The 16,529-nt window shown below is 42.6% G+C and overlaps 1 protein-coding gene across 3 annotated transcripts in view; it reads left to right on the top strand.

Moving 5' to 3' along the window:
* Positions 1-16,529, top strand: part of LOC124606487 (protein pellino-like) — a 161,382-nt gene that overhangs the window by 25,317 nt on the left and 119,536 nt on the right. For 2 of the 3 annotated variants that reach the window (XM_047138472.1, XM_047138479.1), the window contains exons 5-6: positions 9,374-9,475; positions 10,912-11,091. In XM_047138472.1, coding sequence (XP_046994428.1) covers positions 9,374-9,475; positions 10,912-11,091 — 282 coding nt within the window. The remainder of the gene's footprint in view (positions 1-9,373; positions 9,476-10,911; positions 11,092-16,529) is intronic. The other variant, XM_047138487.1, reaches the window with a different exon arrangement.

Genomic DNA, 16,529 nt, shown 5'->3' with positions numbered 1-16,529 from the left:
CTGTAAATTCCCCATGTATGCCAAGGAGTAGATGTCTGTCTTTCTGGGTTATCAGGACTCCCGGCAACGGCCATCATACCAGTTGGCCTTTGCTTTGGCTGCGTTGCGTCCATGGGAAGAGCCCCTAATTGGAGTGGGTGGCATGAGGGCAGGTGACCCACAATGAAGTGGAGTTGGTCATTTCTTGCTAGTGACCGTATGGCGCCAGCAGTCTCTAAGACGGGCAAGATCAAGTGCAGTGCTGACAGATATGACCCTAAATCATTTCCCTCCATCGCTACACCATGGGAGGAATGTTGGGCTACAGAAAGAAGAACCATATTCGTCTCTGTATTTAGTCTCCAGCAGAATGGACGGGGATTCCTTTCTACCTACAAAGCCTCAATTTCTTGTTGTACATCTTGAGGATAAGTTTGGGGAAGTGACAGTGCTGTCCAAGATGAGAAGCGGTGCAGCCTTGATTCAGACAGCATCCCCAGCCCAATCCCGGGTATTACTCACGTGTGACAGGCTGGGTGATATTCCTGTTTCCGTCACTCCCCATAAAAGCCTCAACATGGTCCAGGGGATTATTTTCCATAGCGACCTCCTCTTGCAGTCTGACAATGAGCTCTGCGCCAATCTACAACGGTGGGGTCTTCATTTCATCCGGCACGTTTACAAGTACCCAAAGACAACAGGTTTGCTACCGGTGCCTTCATCTTGGCCTTTGAGGGTGATTCATTGCCTGAAAAGGTCAAGGTGATGGTTTACTGCTGTGACGTTAAACCGTATGTCCCTCCCCATTTACGGTGCTTGAAGTGCTGGAAATTCGGGCACACGTCTTCCCCCTGCATTTAAAGTGACACATGTCGAGACTGCGGACGTCCACTGCATCCAGATAATCCATGTGCGCCTCCTCCCACTTGTATCAGCTGTGGAGAGCAGTAATCCCCCAGTTCGCCAGACTGCATAGTACTCCAAAAGGAGCAGAAAATCATAGAATACAGGACCCTGGACCAGTTGGCTTACCAAGAGGCTAAACGTAAATTTGAATGATTACACCCTGTTCGGTTGACGTTCACATATGTTACAGCAACATTACCATCGCAAGTACCAGTCGTACCACACTCTGTGCCACGAACAGTGGGCCCTTCGTGCCCCCTTGGTGGTAGGGGGAAAATCTCCATCTGTTGCTCCCAAAGTACTTACTTCGGGAGCAAAGCCCCCCCCCCCCTCTCTCTCCCCCAATGTCTCCACTAATGCCACAGCGGACATTAGCCAGTGGCTAAAGGAGCCAAAAGCTGCTGGATGAAGAGCTTCATGGTCTTCCTCCATGCCAGAAGCTACTTCAGAGAAATCCTCCCTGCAAGCCACTAAAGAGAAGTGAGAGGGCAAGCAAACAAAAAGTCTGCCAAGAAAAAGGACTGTCCACTGGCCCCAACACCCCCACTCCCTAAGAGTTCTGCACCTGCGGATGAGGTGGAGATCTTAGTGCCCCTGAGGACCTGGATCTCACTGATACCTCATACACAATACGAATGGATACAGATACTCTAATCGGTGGCAGCAGGTGACCCTAAGGCGTAACTTGCCTCTTTGCGAGCGTAACTTGCCTCTTTGCGAGCGTAACTTGCCTCTTTGCGAGCGTAACTTGCCTCTTTGCGAGCGTAACTTGCCTCTTTGCGAGCGTAACTTGCCTCCTTGCTTGCTTCATGCCTTCCTATCCTCACGATAATGTGATCCTCCAGTGGCATTGCTGCAGTTTTTTCCACCATCTGGCTGAGCTACGGCAACTGTTAAGCTTAATAGTTGCTTTCTTCATTGCCCTCCAAGAAACCTGGTTCCTGGCAATGCGGAACCCTGCCCTCCGTGGCCATAGGGGATATTACAAGAACCATAGCGACTATAATAGTGTCTATATTCTGAACTCGGTATGCTGTGAACCTGTGCCCGCTCAAACCCCTCTTGAAGTTGTGGCTGTCAGGATAAGGATGAAGCAGGAAATAACTGTCTGCACGTATATCTTCCTCCAGATGGTGAAATACCCCTGGATGCATTGGCTGCACTGATTCATCAACTCTCTAAACCTTTCCTACTTTTGGGAGATTTTAAGGCCCATAACCCTTGTGGGGTGGCACCGTGCATACTTGCCAAGGTGGAGATATTGAAACTTTCCTGTCTCGACTTGTCCTCTGCCTCTTAAATACTGGGGTCCCCACACTTTTCACTGTGGCTCATGGCACTTACTCGGCCATTGATTTATCTCTCTACAGCCCAGGACATATCCAATCTGTCCACTGGAGAGCCCATGAAGACTTGTGTGGTAGTGACCGCTTTCCCATCTTCCTGTCACTCCCCCCAGTGCCATTCCCCCTGGTGTCTACCAAGATGGACTTTAAACAAGGCAGACTGGGAAGCTTTCACCTCTGCTGTCACTGTTGAATCCCCCCCACATGGTACCATCGATGTGGTAGTTGAGTGGGTCACTAGAATGATTGTGTTTGTGGCAGAAAACATGATCCCTTGTTCTTTAGGGTGCCCCCGACAAAAGTCAGTCCTTTGGTGGTCGCCGAAAATTGCTGAGGCCATTAAAGAACTTCGGCGAGCTCTACAGCGACATAAGTGGCATCCTTCCCTGGAACACATAATAGCTTTGAAACGGCTCTGTGCCTCCTTTCACCCACTGATAAAAAGACGGAAGCAGGAATGTTGGGAGAGGTATGTCTCTACCATTGGGTGCCATACGTCACCTTCCCAAGTTTGGATGAATATCAGACATGTTTGTGGGTACCAGACCCTGACAGGTGTCACTGGCATTAACATCAATGGTGTGTTAGCTACTGACGCAAACGCAGTTGCCGAGCATTCTGCTGAGCACTATGCTCGAGCCTCCGCATCAGAGAATTATCCCCCAGCATTTCGCACCCTCAAACGACGGATGGAAAGGAAAGCCCTCTCGTTCACTGAATGTCACAGTGAACCCTATAATGCTCCATTTACAGAGTTGGAGCCCCTCAGCGTCCTTGCATATTGCCCCTATATAGCTATTGGGCCATATCAGATCCACAGTCAGATGATCAAACATCTCGTCTGATTAGTGACATCTCCTAGTCATCTTCAACCGGATCTGGGGTGATGGTGTCTTTCCATCGCAATGGCAAGAGAGCACAATCATTCCAGTGCTCAAACCTGGCAAATACCCGTTTGATGTGGATAGCTATCAGCCCATCAGCCTCACCAGTGTTCTTTTTAAGCTGTCAGAACATATGGTTAGTCAGCGGTTGTGTTGGGTCCTGGCGTTACATGGCCTACTGGCTCCATGCCAGGGCAGTTTCTGCCAGAGTTGCTCTACCCCTGATAGTCTAGTTTCCCCTCAAGTCTGCCATCCTAACAGCCCTTTCCAGACGCCAACACCTGGTTGCCGTCTTTTTGATTTACGAAAAGCGTAAGACACGACGTGGTGACATCATATCCTCGCCACATTATATAATTGGGGTCTGCGGGGCTCATTCCAAATTTTTATCCAAAATATCCTATCACTGCATGCTTTCCGTGTCCAAGTTTGTGCCCCCCATAGTTCACCCCATATCCAGGGAAATGGGGTTCTGCAATGCTCTGTATTGAGAGTATTTCTATTTTTAGTGGCCATTAACAGTCTAGCAGCAGCTGTCAGGCTGTCCGTCTCACCTTCTCTGTATGAAGACGACTTCTGCATTTCGTACTGCTCCTCCAGTACCGGTGTTGCCTGATTGGCGCCTACAGGGACCCATCCACAAGGCGCAGTCATGGGCTCTAGCCCGCAGCTTCCAGTTTTCAGCGGCAAAGTCGTGTGCCATGCACTTCTGTTGGCGTCGTACCATTCATGTGGAACAAGAACTTTACCATAATGATTATCTACTCACTGTAGTGGAGACATATCGATTCTTAGGACTGGTTTTCGATGCCTGATCGACATTGCTTCCCCATCTTAGTCAGCTGAAGTGGAAGTGCTGGCAGCACCTCAATGCAGTCCACTGCCTGAGCAACACCAACTGGAGTGCAGATCACTCTACGCTGCTGCAGCTCTACAGAGCCCTTGTTTAATCCCGCCTTGACTATGGGAGTCTGATGTATGGTTCGATAGTTCTGCAGTGCCCTCGGCATTGCGTGTACTGTACCCAGTGCACCACTGTGGCGTTAGACTGGCGACGGAAGCTTTTAGGATGAGTCCAGTGACCAGCATCCTGGTGGAAGCCAGAGTCCCTTCACTGAACATTAGGCATGCACAGCTGCTCATCAGTTATGTTGCACACACTCGCAATTCTCCTGAGCATCCAAATAACTGTCTCGTTTTCCCGCCCACATCAGTCATTTCCCGCATCGGAGACCCAGGTCAGGGTTTGACTGCTGTTCGCATTCGGTCTCATCTGTCTGAAGTGGAGTCCTTGCCTTTACCACCTATACTCGAGTTCCAGTCACATACACTTTCATGGTGTACACCTAGGCCAAAGCTTCGCCTGGACATTTCACATGGTCCTAAGGACTCGGGTAACTGTGCATCTCTCCGCTATCACTTCCTCTCGAATCTTGACATGTACCGGGACCATGAAGTGATTTACACCGACGGCTCGATGGCTGATGGTCATGTTGGCTTTGCGTATGTTCAAGGAGGACATATTGAACAGCACTCCTTGCCAAATGGCTGCGGTATTTACACTGTAGAGCTGGCAGCACGTTTCTCGTGCTCTTGAGCGCATCCGCTTGTGCCCTGGTGAGTTGTTTCTTCTCTGAACTGACTCCTTGATCAGCCGACAAGCTATCGACCAGTTCCACCCCTGTCATCCTTTAGTAGCGACCGTCCAGGAGTCCATCTATGGCCTGGAAAGGTTCAATCAGTCTGTGGTGTTTGTGTGGATCCCAGGCCATGTCGGAATCCCAGGAAATGAACTTGCAGACAGGCTGGACAAACACGCTACACGGGAACTGCTTCTGGAGATCGGCAGCTCCGTAACTGACCTGCGATCATTATTATGCTGCAAGGTGTTTTAGCTTTGGGAGACGGAATGGCATAATCTCAGTACACACAACAAACTGTGTTCCATTAAGGAGACTATGAATGTGTGGAAGTCCTCCATGCAGACCTCTTGCAGTGACTCCGTGGATCTCTGCCGGCTCCACATTGGCCATATGTGGCTAACAATGGCTACCTCCTCCATCACGAGAACCCACCTCGGTGTCACTGTGGCTCACATATGACTGTCGTCCACATCTTGCTGGACTGCCCACTTTCAGCCCCTTTGCAGCGGACTTTTAACCTTCCCAGCACCCTACCTTCTGTGTTGACCGACAATATCTCAACAGCAGATTCAGTTTTATGTTTTATTCGTGATTGGGAGAGGGAGGTTATCGTACCATCTAAGGCTGGGCAGGTGGACTTTAAGCCTTCTCTCCAAGACCGCCACCCTCCCTCCATTTTAACTCTGTCGCACTTCCTTTGCATTTATTTGTCTTGGTGGTCATCTTTTCCCTACATGTGTTGATCTCGCCTTGTCTTTATAGGGTGGACATTTTAATGTGTTGCAGAGTGACTGGCTCATTTTATTTTTTATTGTAGTGATTGACCAGCCCAGACCATCTGCTCTTTGTTTTTAATACCTTCTTCTCCTTCGCCTTGTGGTGTATGTTTTCCCCCTTTTTTTATTTGTTCCATTTGTTTTCATTTTAGGTGTGGTTCCCCATTCCTTTTCCCCCTTTTACTTTCTCAAATGTACTTTGGGTATTTTTGTACCTTGAGCCTTGCTTGTCAGGAAAAAGGGACTGATGACCCTATAGTTTGGTCGCTTTATACCCCAAACCAACCATCCAACTAACTTCAATGCTGGATAGGATGCATGGACCCCAAAACATTGTCCCTCATTCTTGGCCTCCATTATTGTTAGATATGTTGGAACATATGAAGGAAAATGTGTGCATCTCCCCTGTACCTTATGACACAAAAACAGTGAAGAACAGAATACTGGCCGCTGTAATTTCTGTGAAAGCAGATAAATTCATGACAAATTTAGCTATCATCTAGATGATGTTCTTGTTGCTAGTGGTGGACGCACAGAGCATTTGTTATAGCATAGCTAAAGATTTTTGTGAGCATTTTGTAATTTATCCTCATGTTTGTAGTATATTTTTATCAGTAAATATGGAGTTTAGAAATCAGGTCATTGTTTGTGAAACATGCTGTATTATGATCTGATCTGAAACTTCCTGGGAGATTAAAACTGTGTGCCCAACTGAGACTCGAACTTGGGACCTTCGCCTTTCGTGGGCAAGTGCTCTACCATCTGAGCTACCGAAGCACGACTCACGCCCGGTACTCACAGCTCTACTTCTGCCAGTATCTTGTCTCCTACATTCCAAACTTTACAGAAGCTCTTCTGCGAACCTTGCAATTGAGAGAAATGTTCTAGGCATGTTTGGAATTTACTGGCAAATGGGTTTTAGTTTGTAAGTCATTTAAACATTTATTGCTTAAGAGATTTTCCGTAGAAATTAATTTCAAGAACAATGTTCTTACCGTGGTTGCATGGGGATCATAGAAAATATTAATTGAATGTGTTTTCATGTTGAGTGATCATTTAATTATAATTATTTGTTGAATGACAGGAGTCCTTGTGATGGTTTTAGATTATAGTTTTGGGACGGTTCGAAGAATTTAGAAGTCTGAGTAACCCTGGAAACCTGATGCACAGTAGTTCGTGCCATCAACATTGTGCAGAGTTGAAATGTTTGAATCTTGGGAAAAGATAACTGTGTATTGGTATCTAGTTAGCAAACGCAAGCTTATGGAATATTTTCTCGGTTTATGAATTGGACTGAATACTTCGTAGCAAATAAGGTGTATTTAAACACTGAGAAAAAAATAGAAGTATTGTATGACTGGCACTGAAGCTATGGCCTAAAGTGTGCCATGCTGATGCTATACATGCTCATGTATCTCCGTGTGCTTAGTACAGTTCCTATTTTAATGGGTACTAATTAAATTGATATCATCCAGTTATTGAAGAATTCATTTCCTGTACAAAAGCATACCAATGTGAACAGTTGTAATCTGAGATAGCTGGCACCTTAAGCTACATCACCATTCACTCTGGTCTCTTACTTCATCCCCCACCCATGTCAACACTCCGTGACAGAAATAATTCTTCCTATGAAATTTGTTTTTATCATGTATGAATGAGACGACATATGCAAGCCACATTTTGCCTTTACAAAATTATGTGGCATAAGAACTGAAGAGGCTTTTATTTTGATGAAGATAGATTCATATATGTTATTCCCGTTATTCTTTGAACGAATACTGGAAAAGTTTTTTTCAGAGAAGTATTGTCAAACAAAAGCACTGGTCTATATTTAATTTTGGAATTGCAGGGTGTTGGTATATGGATATTTAGTGTGTGGCAGTGCTCCACTTGTAAGGGTGGTGAAGTGTATGCTTTGGCCGCCTCCGCTCCCTGCTCCCTGTTTCTCAACAATAATCTCAGCGGTGCTGACCACCCTCCACAGGTCTTCAGTTTCGTTTGGTATAGAATAAGTCGCTAAAAGAAATGTTGGCTATAGGCAAGACAGAAACATTGTGAATCTACATCATGTATACACTTGACAAATTTTAAGAAAGATAATGCACCAGATTTTACATTTCAGTCTCTATTTTTTTTTAACTTTTTAGGTATGCTTCACAGTTTCACAGTAGTGTACACGATGGCTCCAAACAAGGATATTCCTTTGGCTGCTCTGTACTGTTCTCCAACCATGTCACTAAGATTCTCCTTCATGATGAGTATACAGTTTTCTCAGCAGAGCTCCACGTGCTCGTGAAGGCATTGGACAGATGTGATGTATTCAGGGCAAAAGGTTTCCCGTCTGCTCCAGTTCCCTTAGTGCCTTAACAATCGTTACAGATACTGCACCCAGCTGAGAAGTTGTGCTGGGTACCAGGGAATGTACGGATCCGGGTAAACAAACTGGCCGATTGGGCTGCTAAGGAGGCCTGCAGAGGGGAGGATGTGGCACAGTGTCCTATTCCTCAGCAGGCTGCTGTTTCTGCACTGCATAGGAAGTTCATGCAGTTGTGGGATGAGGAATGGCTTACAGTAAAAGACAATGAGCTGCAGTTGGTGAAGTAAAGTATTTAGCTATGGTGTTCCTCCTGCTGTTTACATATCTTTGAATTGGTCACTGCCCTCTTACATGGCTTTTTACCATGGGGAGAGGATTCCCAGTTTTGTGATGCTTGTGGTGTGCAAATCTCTGTACGCCATATTATAACAGAGTACATTTTATACTGTGACACAAGGGCAGAAGCAGCTAGTGGTGGGTATCTGCCCTCTATTTTAGCTGATAAGGCGAGTGGGTCTAAAGTTTCAAAGTTTTGTGATGTGCCTGTACCATGTCGTAAGGTTTCAGGCTGGAGGTTATAGTGTGTTGCGGAGTGACTGGCTCATCCTTTTTTATTCTTGCAGTCCACCAGCCATGTCCATCTGCTGTATCTTTTAACTCCTTCTGCTACTTTCTTTCTGTTTAGTTAATGTTTTAATATTCGCATGATACTTCGTTTTGTGCTTCAGTGCGGGTACACACATAGGTTTCCATATATTGTTACTTTAGTTACCTTGCTGTTTTATACTCCTGTTTAGTGTGTTTTGCCGACACTCGTCCCCAACTGTTTTGTGTGGGTGCTGAAGACCTTGCTGTCATGTGGCTACACCAACATACCCATCCATCCATCCAATGTTGAGGGCATACCGTTTCCTTTGTAGACATTGATGTTGGCCAGAGGAAAATGTATAATGCTGTTTGAAAAAACAGTTGTAGAACAACATTGTTCTACCTTACCACACACTTCATTTGTGTGACTGCTTATATGTACCTTCACGCAGTGTTTCTAGTCCGATTCAGGAATGATGGCAGTTTGAGACGTGGATGCGGATTGCATTGTTGCTGGTTTCAAGTGCCAGTTGGTGTGTGTGTGTGTGTGTGTGTGTGTGTGTGTGTGTACGTATGTATACGCTTTGCATTTAAAGAAAACATTTATATCCAGCAGATTCTCTGTTTGTGTAGAATTTGTCCCTTAGCATCACTATCAGCGATGACAACTTGCAATAAATGGAATAAAAATTCACTAAAGACACACTATGATCATGTTTAATGCTCTCATTGGCTATGACATTCACAAAAGAGTGCTCAGAACACTACTGAAAAGTCATTGGCTGTCAGAGAATGCGTGATGTGTGTATGCAGAACAAGCCTAAACTCGACGGCCATTGTTTGTGACTCACAGCTGTAGTAGGTATAATGATTATGTAGTACTATGCAGATTGTAAAAGTATTTGTGATTTTGGGAAAAAAAACATTGTTTCAGGCGGCGCTGGATTCAAAATCACATAATGTGATTTACAAGTTTTCCGTCTCTGAAACTGTTCTTGTTCAGTATGCAAGAGACAGAGAAACAGACATGTTTCAGGTAAACCATCATCATGTTATTCTCTTCTCTGTAGTGTTTGTATGGAATGAATTGTTCAAATTGGGAAACTAAAGATATTTGGAATTATATCAAGTGAATAATGTTGTTTTGGAGTATAAATAATAGAAGTAGTGGCACTAACAACTCCCAAAATAGTTGAGATACTGAGTTGTTAAGTAAAGAGAAAAGCTGTCATCAAACCAACCTTCAGTTGAACAGCATAGTGTTTTACTGGGCGTTGGAGGTGATATGCTCTTGCCTTCCTTCAAACTTTCAATCGATTTAACCAGCCGAATCTAAGCACATAAAATAACTGAGAACATTGTTAGCTTTTGGTCAAGTCTTTTGAATAGGCCTAATAGAATGAACTTACACACACAGCCCTATATGTGTACACACTCTTCATGGCAGTGTTCTCCTGATTGACAACATTGTGCTAGCTCTGCAGCTAGGCTATGGTTGTGTTGGGACAAGTTGATAAAGAAACAGGGAGGGTAGCAAATGTGAGGCTGGGGTGGAGAGAGAGCCATAGGCACAGGGTAGGAGTGGGCCACCAGTAAGTGTGTTTTGGCCAAAGGTAGAAGTGGTAGTGGCCACTTAACTCAACCCAGGACTCTTTCACTCATCCTGCACTCTCACCCTCCTGTTCGCACTCTTCCACTTTTCTATCTCCCCTTCCAGCCCACTTCTTCACGTCGTGGTATTTTGTGCATAACTCACCGTCCCTTGACTAGAGCAAGCTCACTGGTGCCACATTCCTATCTATGTGCCTGCTGCCCTCATTCCAGGCCACGAGCCATTCTTAACCAACAAGCCCTGATTTTCTTGATCTCTGGTTCCCCTCGACAACACCCAAGTCACTGCAGTGTAGCTGCAGTGTCTGCACTATGTAGTTGACCAGGAGAATGTGGCTGTGCAGTCTGGAGCAATTTGTCTGAAAGTTACAGCAGTTTGCAAGTATGAAGGCATGTGAGTGATCGGCTCACTGCAAAGAGGGCTGTAGAATACTTGACTGCTCTCTTGCTGTCCTACAGCATACACCACAGCTGTCTCCTGCTCTGGTAATTGGTATTGCTTGAGGAATCACCACATGGGTCACAGTTTATGCTTCTGGCATTCCGAGGAAATATGTACAGGTTCGAAAGACTATGGCTGTTGACTCTTAATGCAATACTTGTATTGCTGCTTTATGTCACCTGTAGTGAACACTACAGTGACAAAGTACCTACACTACACGTGCTTACTTGCGAGTGGAGGAAAAGCCACTCATAGCAGTGTGGCCAACAACAATAGTAACAGTTTCTCTGCATCTCCACAAAAAAAAGGAACCTTTTTTTCTGTGATTCTCCATGTAGTTTTGAGTTGTTTCTTCATTAAAACGTACGTTCTTTGTGGTAAATTTCAGTGTATGTACTAACAGTTTTAACATTTTGCAGATTGGACGCTCAGCTGAGCCACCAATCGATTTTGTAGTCATGGATGTAAATCGACATGCTGGCAGGGCAACAAGTACCGTATCGAGGTATGCATGTCGTGTCCTAGCAGATCGAAAGAATTGCAGAGATGTCCGAATCTTCGCAGCAGGCTTCAATGAGGCTTGCAACATATTCTTGGGTGTAAGTTTATTAGCATTTTAAATCTTTATTTTGCGTAATCTTTTGTTCGTAATTCATCCTGATTACAGATCTTCTCAAATGGTAAATGGCTATTCATCTGATTGGTAATACTTATGAATGATAAGATATGTAGCAAACAGCATTGTAAATGAATGAAAATCTAATTTTCATTGGTAACAACAACTGTTCAGTGGAGTGCATATTTAAAGATGCAGACATCCAAATTTGGTGTTTCTGTGTGACGTGAAGCAATGTGATGAGTTGAGGTGAGATGATGTTTATGGCTGCTGACACTCAGTACTGATCTTGCAACAGTTTTACTTGGAGTATCTTTTGAAGGTCAAGTTTAATAATTGCAGTGTTGCAGATTATTTTTTCTTTCATTGTAATTAGTCTCCCAGAAATACAAACAATAATCCAGTAATCTTAAACAGATTGTAAGATCTAACTTTGTAAGGCTGTATGTTTTCTTTCTGATCAGTGTCATTATGTTTGTGTACTTGGAAATGAAGACGTCCCTGAAAAAGGGGACATGGGACAGCATTAAATGTCGCAAATTCAGCTTGCAAGAGACTCGGACTTGTTTGTGCCTATCATCTTGCATTCATCAAACTGCTTCGTCAGATTACATACGCTGTCTTTGGTTTATGTAATTGTTGTTTTTGTTCTTCTTGTAATTTAATGCTCTGGCACTTATTGTTATTTGCCTTCTTGATTTCCAGTACAGTGTTAAGTGTTGTGAATTACAATTGCTTAATTTTGTACATTCCTTTAATTGTTCTTTGATCATGACTGAACCAATCATGTGACACAGAACACACTCGAGAGACGACAGGATGGAGATTTTACGCAGCGAAGAAACCAAACAGTAATATAAGTGGGTGGTTCAGCTGTGCATCCAATCTGCAAAAAATTAATACAGCTAGTGCAGACATTGAAAGCCAGTATACATTAAATAGCTGAACCACCGGTTGAGATTGTGGTCATAGACTAAAGTGTCATGCTTGAAGAGCAATGAGTGCCGTATCAAAATACACACATTATGTCCTAGCAGATCGAGACATATAAAGGTGCCTGAATCTTTGCAGCAGGTTTTAATGAAGTGTGAATCATTTGAAGAAATACGCGGAAAAATGGGCTAACCCTCAAATGCACAAGCTTAGAGATACGTGTTGCCACCTGTTGTTGGGTACAGTAACTATCAAAATTGACGTTGTCAGTTTTGATAGTTCCCATCCCCAGCAACAGATGCCAATACTTTCTGTAGCAGGGTGTATATGACCCGGGACAACTGGGAGACCCTTGAAAGACCTGGGAATTTTTTCATCCGGAAGAAAACAGGGAAAAACCCGGGAATTTTTTAGAATTTAGGGAATTTTTCATTTTTTTTTTAGTTATCAGTTACATTTTTGTAGTTCTGGCTGGTAAGTACCGATACTCTAACAAAGGATAGTACTGTATCCCACAACTGCAGAATAATACTTCAACAATAAATCATAAAGGAGAGAGAAAAAAAAAAAGATAACAACTTAAATTGCAAAGGAAATGCGCCATATACAACCACACACAGTGCTCATGCAAGTGTCTGCCAACAGCAAAATGTGTCAAAGGCTTTAGGAAGACTATGCAATGCTTAATAACAACAAATTGCCCCTGATGAGCGTGAAGTCATGCGCAATTGAGTCACATTTGAGTAGTGTATTCTCCTGCTTCTGGCTACAGGACTGTGGCTGTTGGCTGTGCAAGCAACTGGATGCTACCAGGAAAAGGGGGTGCCAAATTCATATTCTTGAGGAAAAAAAATTGTTTCACAAAGCGCCTAGCATCCAGTGCAGTCTATTGGTTATTCATATGATTTTGAAACCCTTCCCTGTTGGTTTTTGAACACATTTTAAGTTGATTTCTGAATGAATCATAAGTTGATTTTTGAATGCGTGCATAGTGTATGTGATGTCTCTGTCAGAAGAATCCTAGTCGCATGTAGAAATAAACTTTTGAAGACAAAAGGGGACGGGGCTATATGAACTGAGCGGAGTGAAGCCGAAGGGATGAATGCCAATTGCTCTCTGATTATGTAGTTGATTGTGTTTGTGAATGATCAGTGGTGTTATAATTACTAGCGAAATCCATAAATTCAGACTACTAGAATGGTAATAGATGACTAACAGGAATAACAGGTGAGAGAGATTATGTGTTATCTTCTCGGTGTGTCCAAGAAAATGAAATTGTCACAGAAAATTTTTGGCCAGATCGCTACACTAGTAAGGACCAGTTGTAAAGTCCCTGGCTAGCAGCCGCTTAAGTTCTATTCTGGAAGTAACGCGAAAAACGTGTTGTACAAACACGTAATAATGCCTAACCAGAAAATAATTGCGGGATAACTAAACATGTGATTCTGGCAGGGTTAGTGAACTTAATCTACAAACAAATTTTGACAATGGTAGGAATAGCTACAGAATTGGTGATGACAAGATTGTTTGTTAGAACGAAAAAGGAGAAGAAACGGGGACGTCACACAAATTATGGAAGAATAAGATGATTCCAGTGTATGTAAAAATTTCGTAATACTTTTCGATCTCGTGCTTCAGAAACTGTTGCGTATGAATGAAATGTGAAACTATTTCATAACATTTTGTTCATAGTAGGCCTAATAGGCATTTGATATTGGTACTTCATGAATTATATTCTGTCATGTTGTAAAAATGACCATTTGTTCCAAAACGGTCATTTATTTGGTGTGTGTTACAAAACTGCTGCAATATTAGAAAGACCTATTTTGTTTTACCTTGCAGACAGTGACAAAAGACGTAATCAGATCGAGAAACCACACCAGTCTTGGGTATTATTTGTGTTAACAGCTTTTTTGGTGTTAGGTAATGACATTTTGATTTTTCATGTAGCAAAAGTATGATGAACTTTGATGAGGTAATAGATTCTTTCGCAGAAAGAAAAGCGTACCATGTAAAGCTGTAGCAAGATTAGAGAGAAAAAAATGCTAGGAGCTAAAGATTGAAGAAATGTGTACTTTCTTGCCTATCTCTTGTCTTTATTGGTTGTATGTATCCTATGTTTAATTTTATGTTGTGCAAAACAGTAAGTTATTAGCTAATAGGCAATAAAGAGTGCAAATCTTCTGAAGAGTTCTTGTTCTCCTGATTACAAATAATCCCATCCGCCTATTAAATGCGAGATTTTTAAGAGGGGCAGGCTGTCAAACAGGCCAACTGGGAGCAGGAGAGGCACCACAGGACATTTCAATTTCCACTGTCCTAAATATAATTTGATGGCATCCATTACAAAATATACACATTTCATTTCCACAGAGCGAAATACAGTGACATGCGGTAGAAGAATGCTTTATGAAGAGGCGTGGCACTGACTTTTGGCAAACTTAAGACCAAATGTCTTAAATTTCCTTGAACACACACGTTTTATGATTCAGACTTTTCAGAAAGATGTGCGCTACAAGATGAACATATTTGTGAAAAATCATTTTTTTTATTATTTATTTATTTATTTATTTTTTGTATTGGCTCAGTTCGCAATATCGTAGATCCGGGGCTGATTCGCAGAGCAGTCTGAGTTATAGTGGGGAAGTGTGTAGTCTCCATGTGACCCGTGTTTACATTTAGTGTTTTTGCTGTTTCCCTTCATTTACTCTCATGTCAAATGAAAACAAAACCGATATCTGTGGCCGGGAGCTATCAAGTGAATTAAAATACATTCACATAATTACGGAAGGCTAAAATATGTCATTAGTTTCCACCTTTCTGACAGTCGAGCATTAATCGCCTTGTGGAACAATGAAGTTATTTCTGTCTGTTTGCTAAAGAAATTTGACTTTTATTAACCTTTCCCGCAGAGGCAGTCAATGTATTTGAAATGAAATGTTTAATTTCACAGTACCAGCTTGTTTCAACTGTTCGCTGCATTTCAAGTGCACGTTTTCATCTTCTAGCACATATGGCATTATGCCATACTAAAGAACCAAACATAATATAATACAGTACTGTTGTTCCAAGAAAATTTACAGTCCGAAAACCACACTGAAAAGCTTAATATCAGGTCGAGGACTACTTCATTGGGAATCTGGACATACGACTGTGCAATTTAAGTACGCACTTTAAATGTGCAAATTTTAGTATGGATCACAAAATTCCGATGCTCTTGGAGTATCCTCTGATGTCTTGTTTCTTTTATGACATAATGTATGATGTTTCAATGTTTTACACGAACCCTGAAGATCAGATATTTATGTCATTATTAAAAATTTTACTGTCACATTTGTGTGATGTATCTTGAAGTGTAACATGCGCAAAAAAATAAACATTATATGCGAAAGCTTAGCTTCTCTTGCAGCTTATTAACCTTAATGACTGATATTATATGTGAAAGCTTTTCTTTTCTTGTAGCAACACTATATATATATTAATTTAAACTATTAACTTTCCCTGTTTGTGTCTTCGTGCTACTTACTGATGTTGCTGTTGGCTGACTACATCACATGTCCTATGCTCTGAATATTCACTGTCATCGGCTGGCGAGATCACGTGACAAGAGCTATGACTGGCTTATGAAAGCGCATCGCAATTTCGATTTCAATGATTCGGAGAGTAACATGCAGTGTTTGGTGGAATTCCAACATACAGTTTCGTAATATGAAAATACGCAGTGTACATATTGCTGCACATCAAAGATATTTCCAAAGCGTGTCTTTTTCCCTGAGTTTCGTTTTCTAAAGTGCCGGGAAATTCTATGCCCAAGTATAAAACCATAACTATTGAAAGGATTGATAAGGGAAAATATACTGTCACTTAACACTGGAAAAGTGTGTTTTCACCTGGGAGAAAGTGTATTTTTAACTGGGAAATCCGGGAATTTTTTTTTTTCTTGTCCACATATACACCATTTGTAGGCTTCTACATTCGAGGGTTAGTCCGTTTTTCCGCACATCTTCATTTAAGCTTGAAATGTTGCTTTCCTCATTTAAATCTGCTGGGCTTGGTTGTAAGTGTTACAGAGGAATGCTGAAGTTTAAATGGGTTGATTGCTTAGCTAATGAGGAGGTACAGAATATAATTGGCGAGAAGAAACTTGTGACATTACTTGACTAAAAGAAGGGATTGGGTGATAGCACAGATTCTGAGACATCGAGGAATTGTCAGTTCAGTATTAGAGGGCAATGTATGGGGTTAAAATAATATCAGGAGACCAAGAGACAAGTGTACTAACAGTTTCAAATGGATGTGGGTTGCAGCAGCATACCTGCCAACTCTTCAGATTTAGGTGAGAGACTCGTAATTTTTCACGTTTTCTCCCCATTTGTAGCCTATCATTGTCAAACCAAAGGCGTATGTTTTGTAAACTCAGCATTTGTTTTGAGCCAGCAGTCAGAAGTCCTTCACTCATTAGACGTTTTTAGTCTCTTTTACGAATAG

The sequence above is a fragment of the Schistocerca americana genome, chromosome 1 (genome assembly GCF_021461395.2).
Source record: "Schistocerca americana isolate TAMUIC-IGC-003095 chromosome 1, iqSchAmer2.1, whole genome shotgun sequence".
NCBI lineage: Eukaryota > Metazoa > Arthropoda > Insecta > Orthoptera > Acrididae > Schistocerca > Schistocerca americana.
The sequence above is the reverse complement of the archived record's forward strand: the minus strand, read 5'-3'. Positions and strand labels throughout refer to the sequence as shown.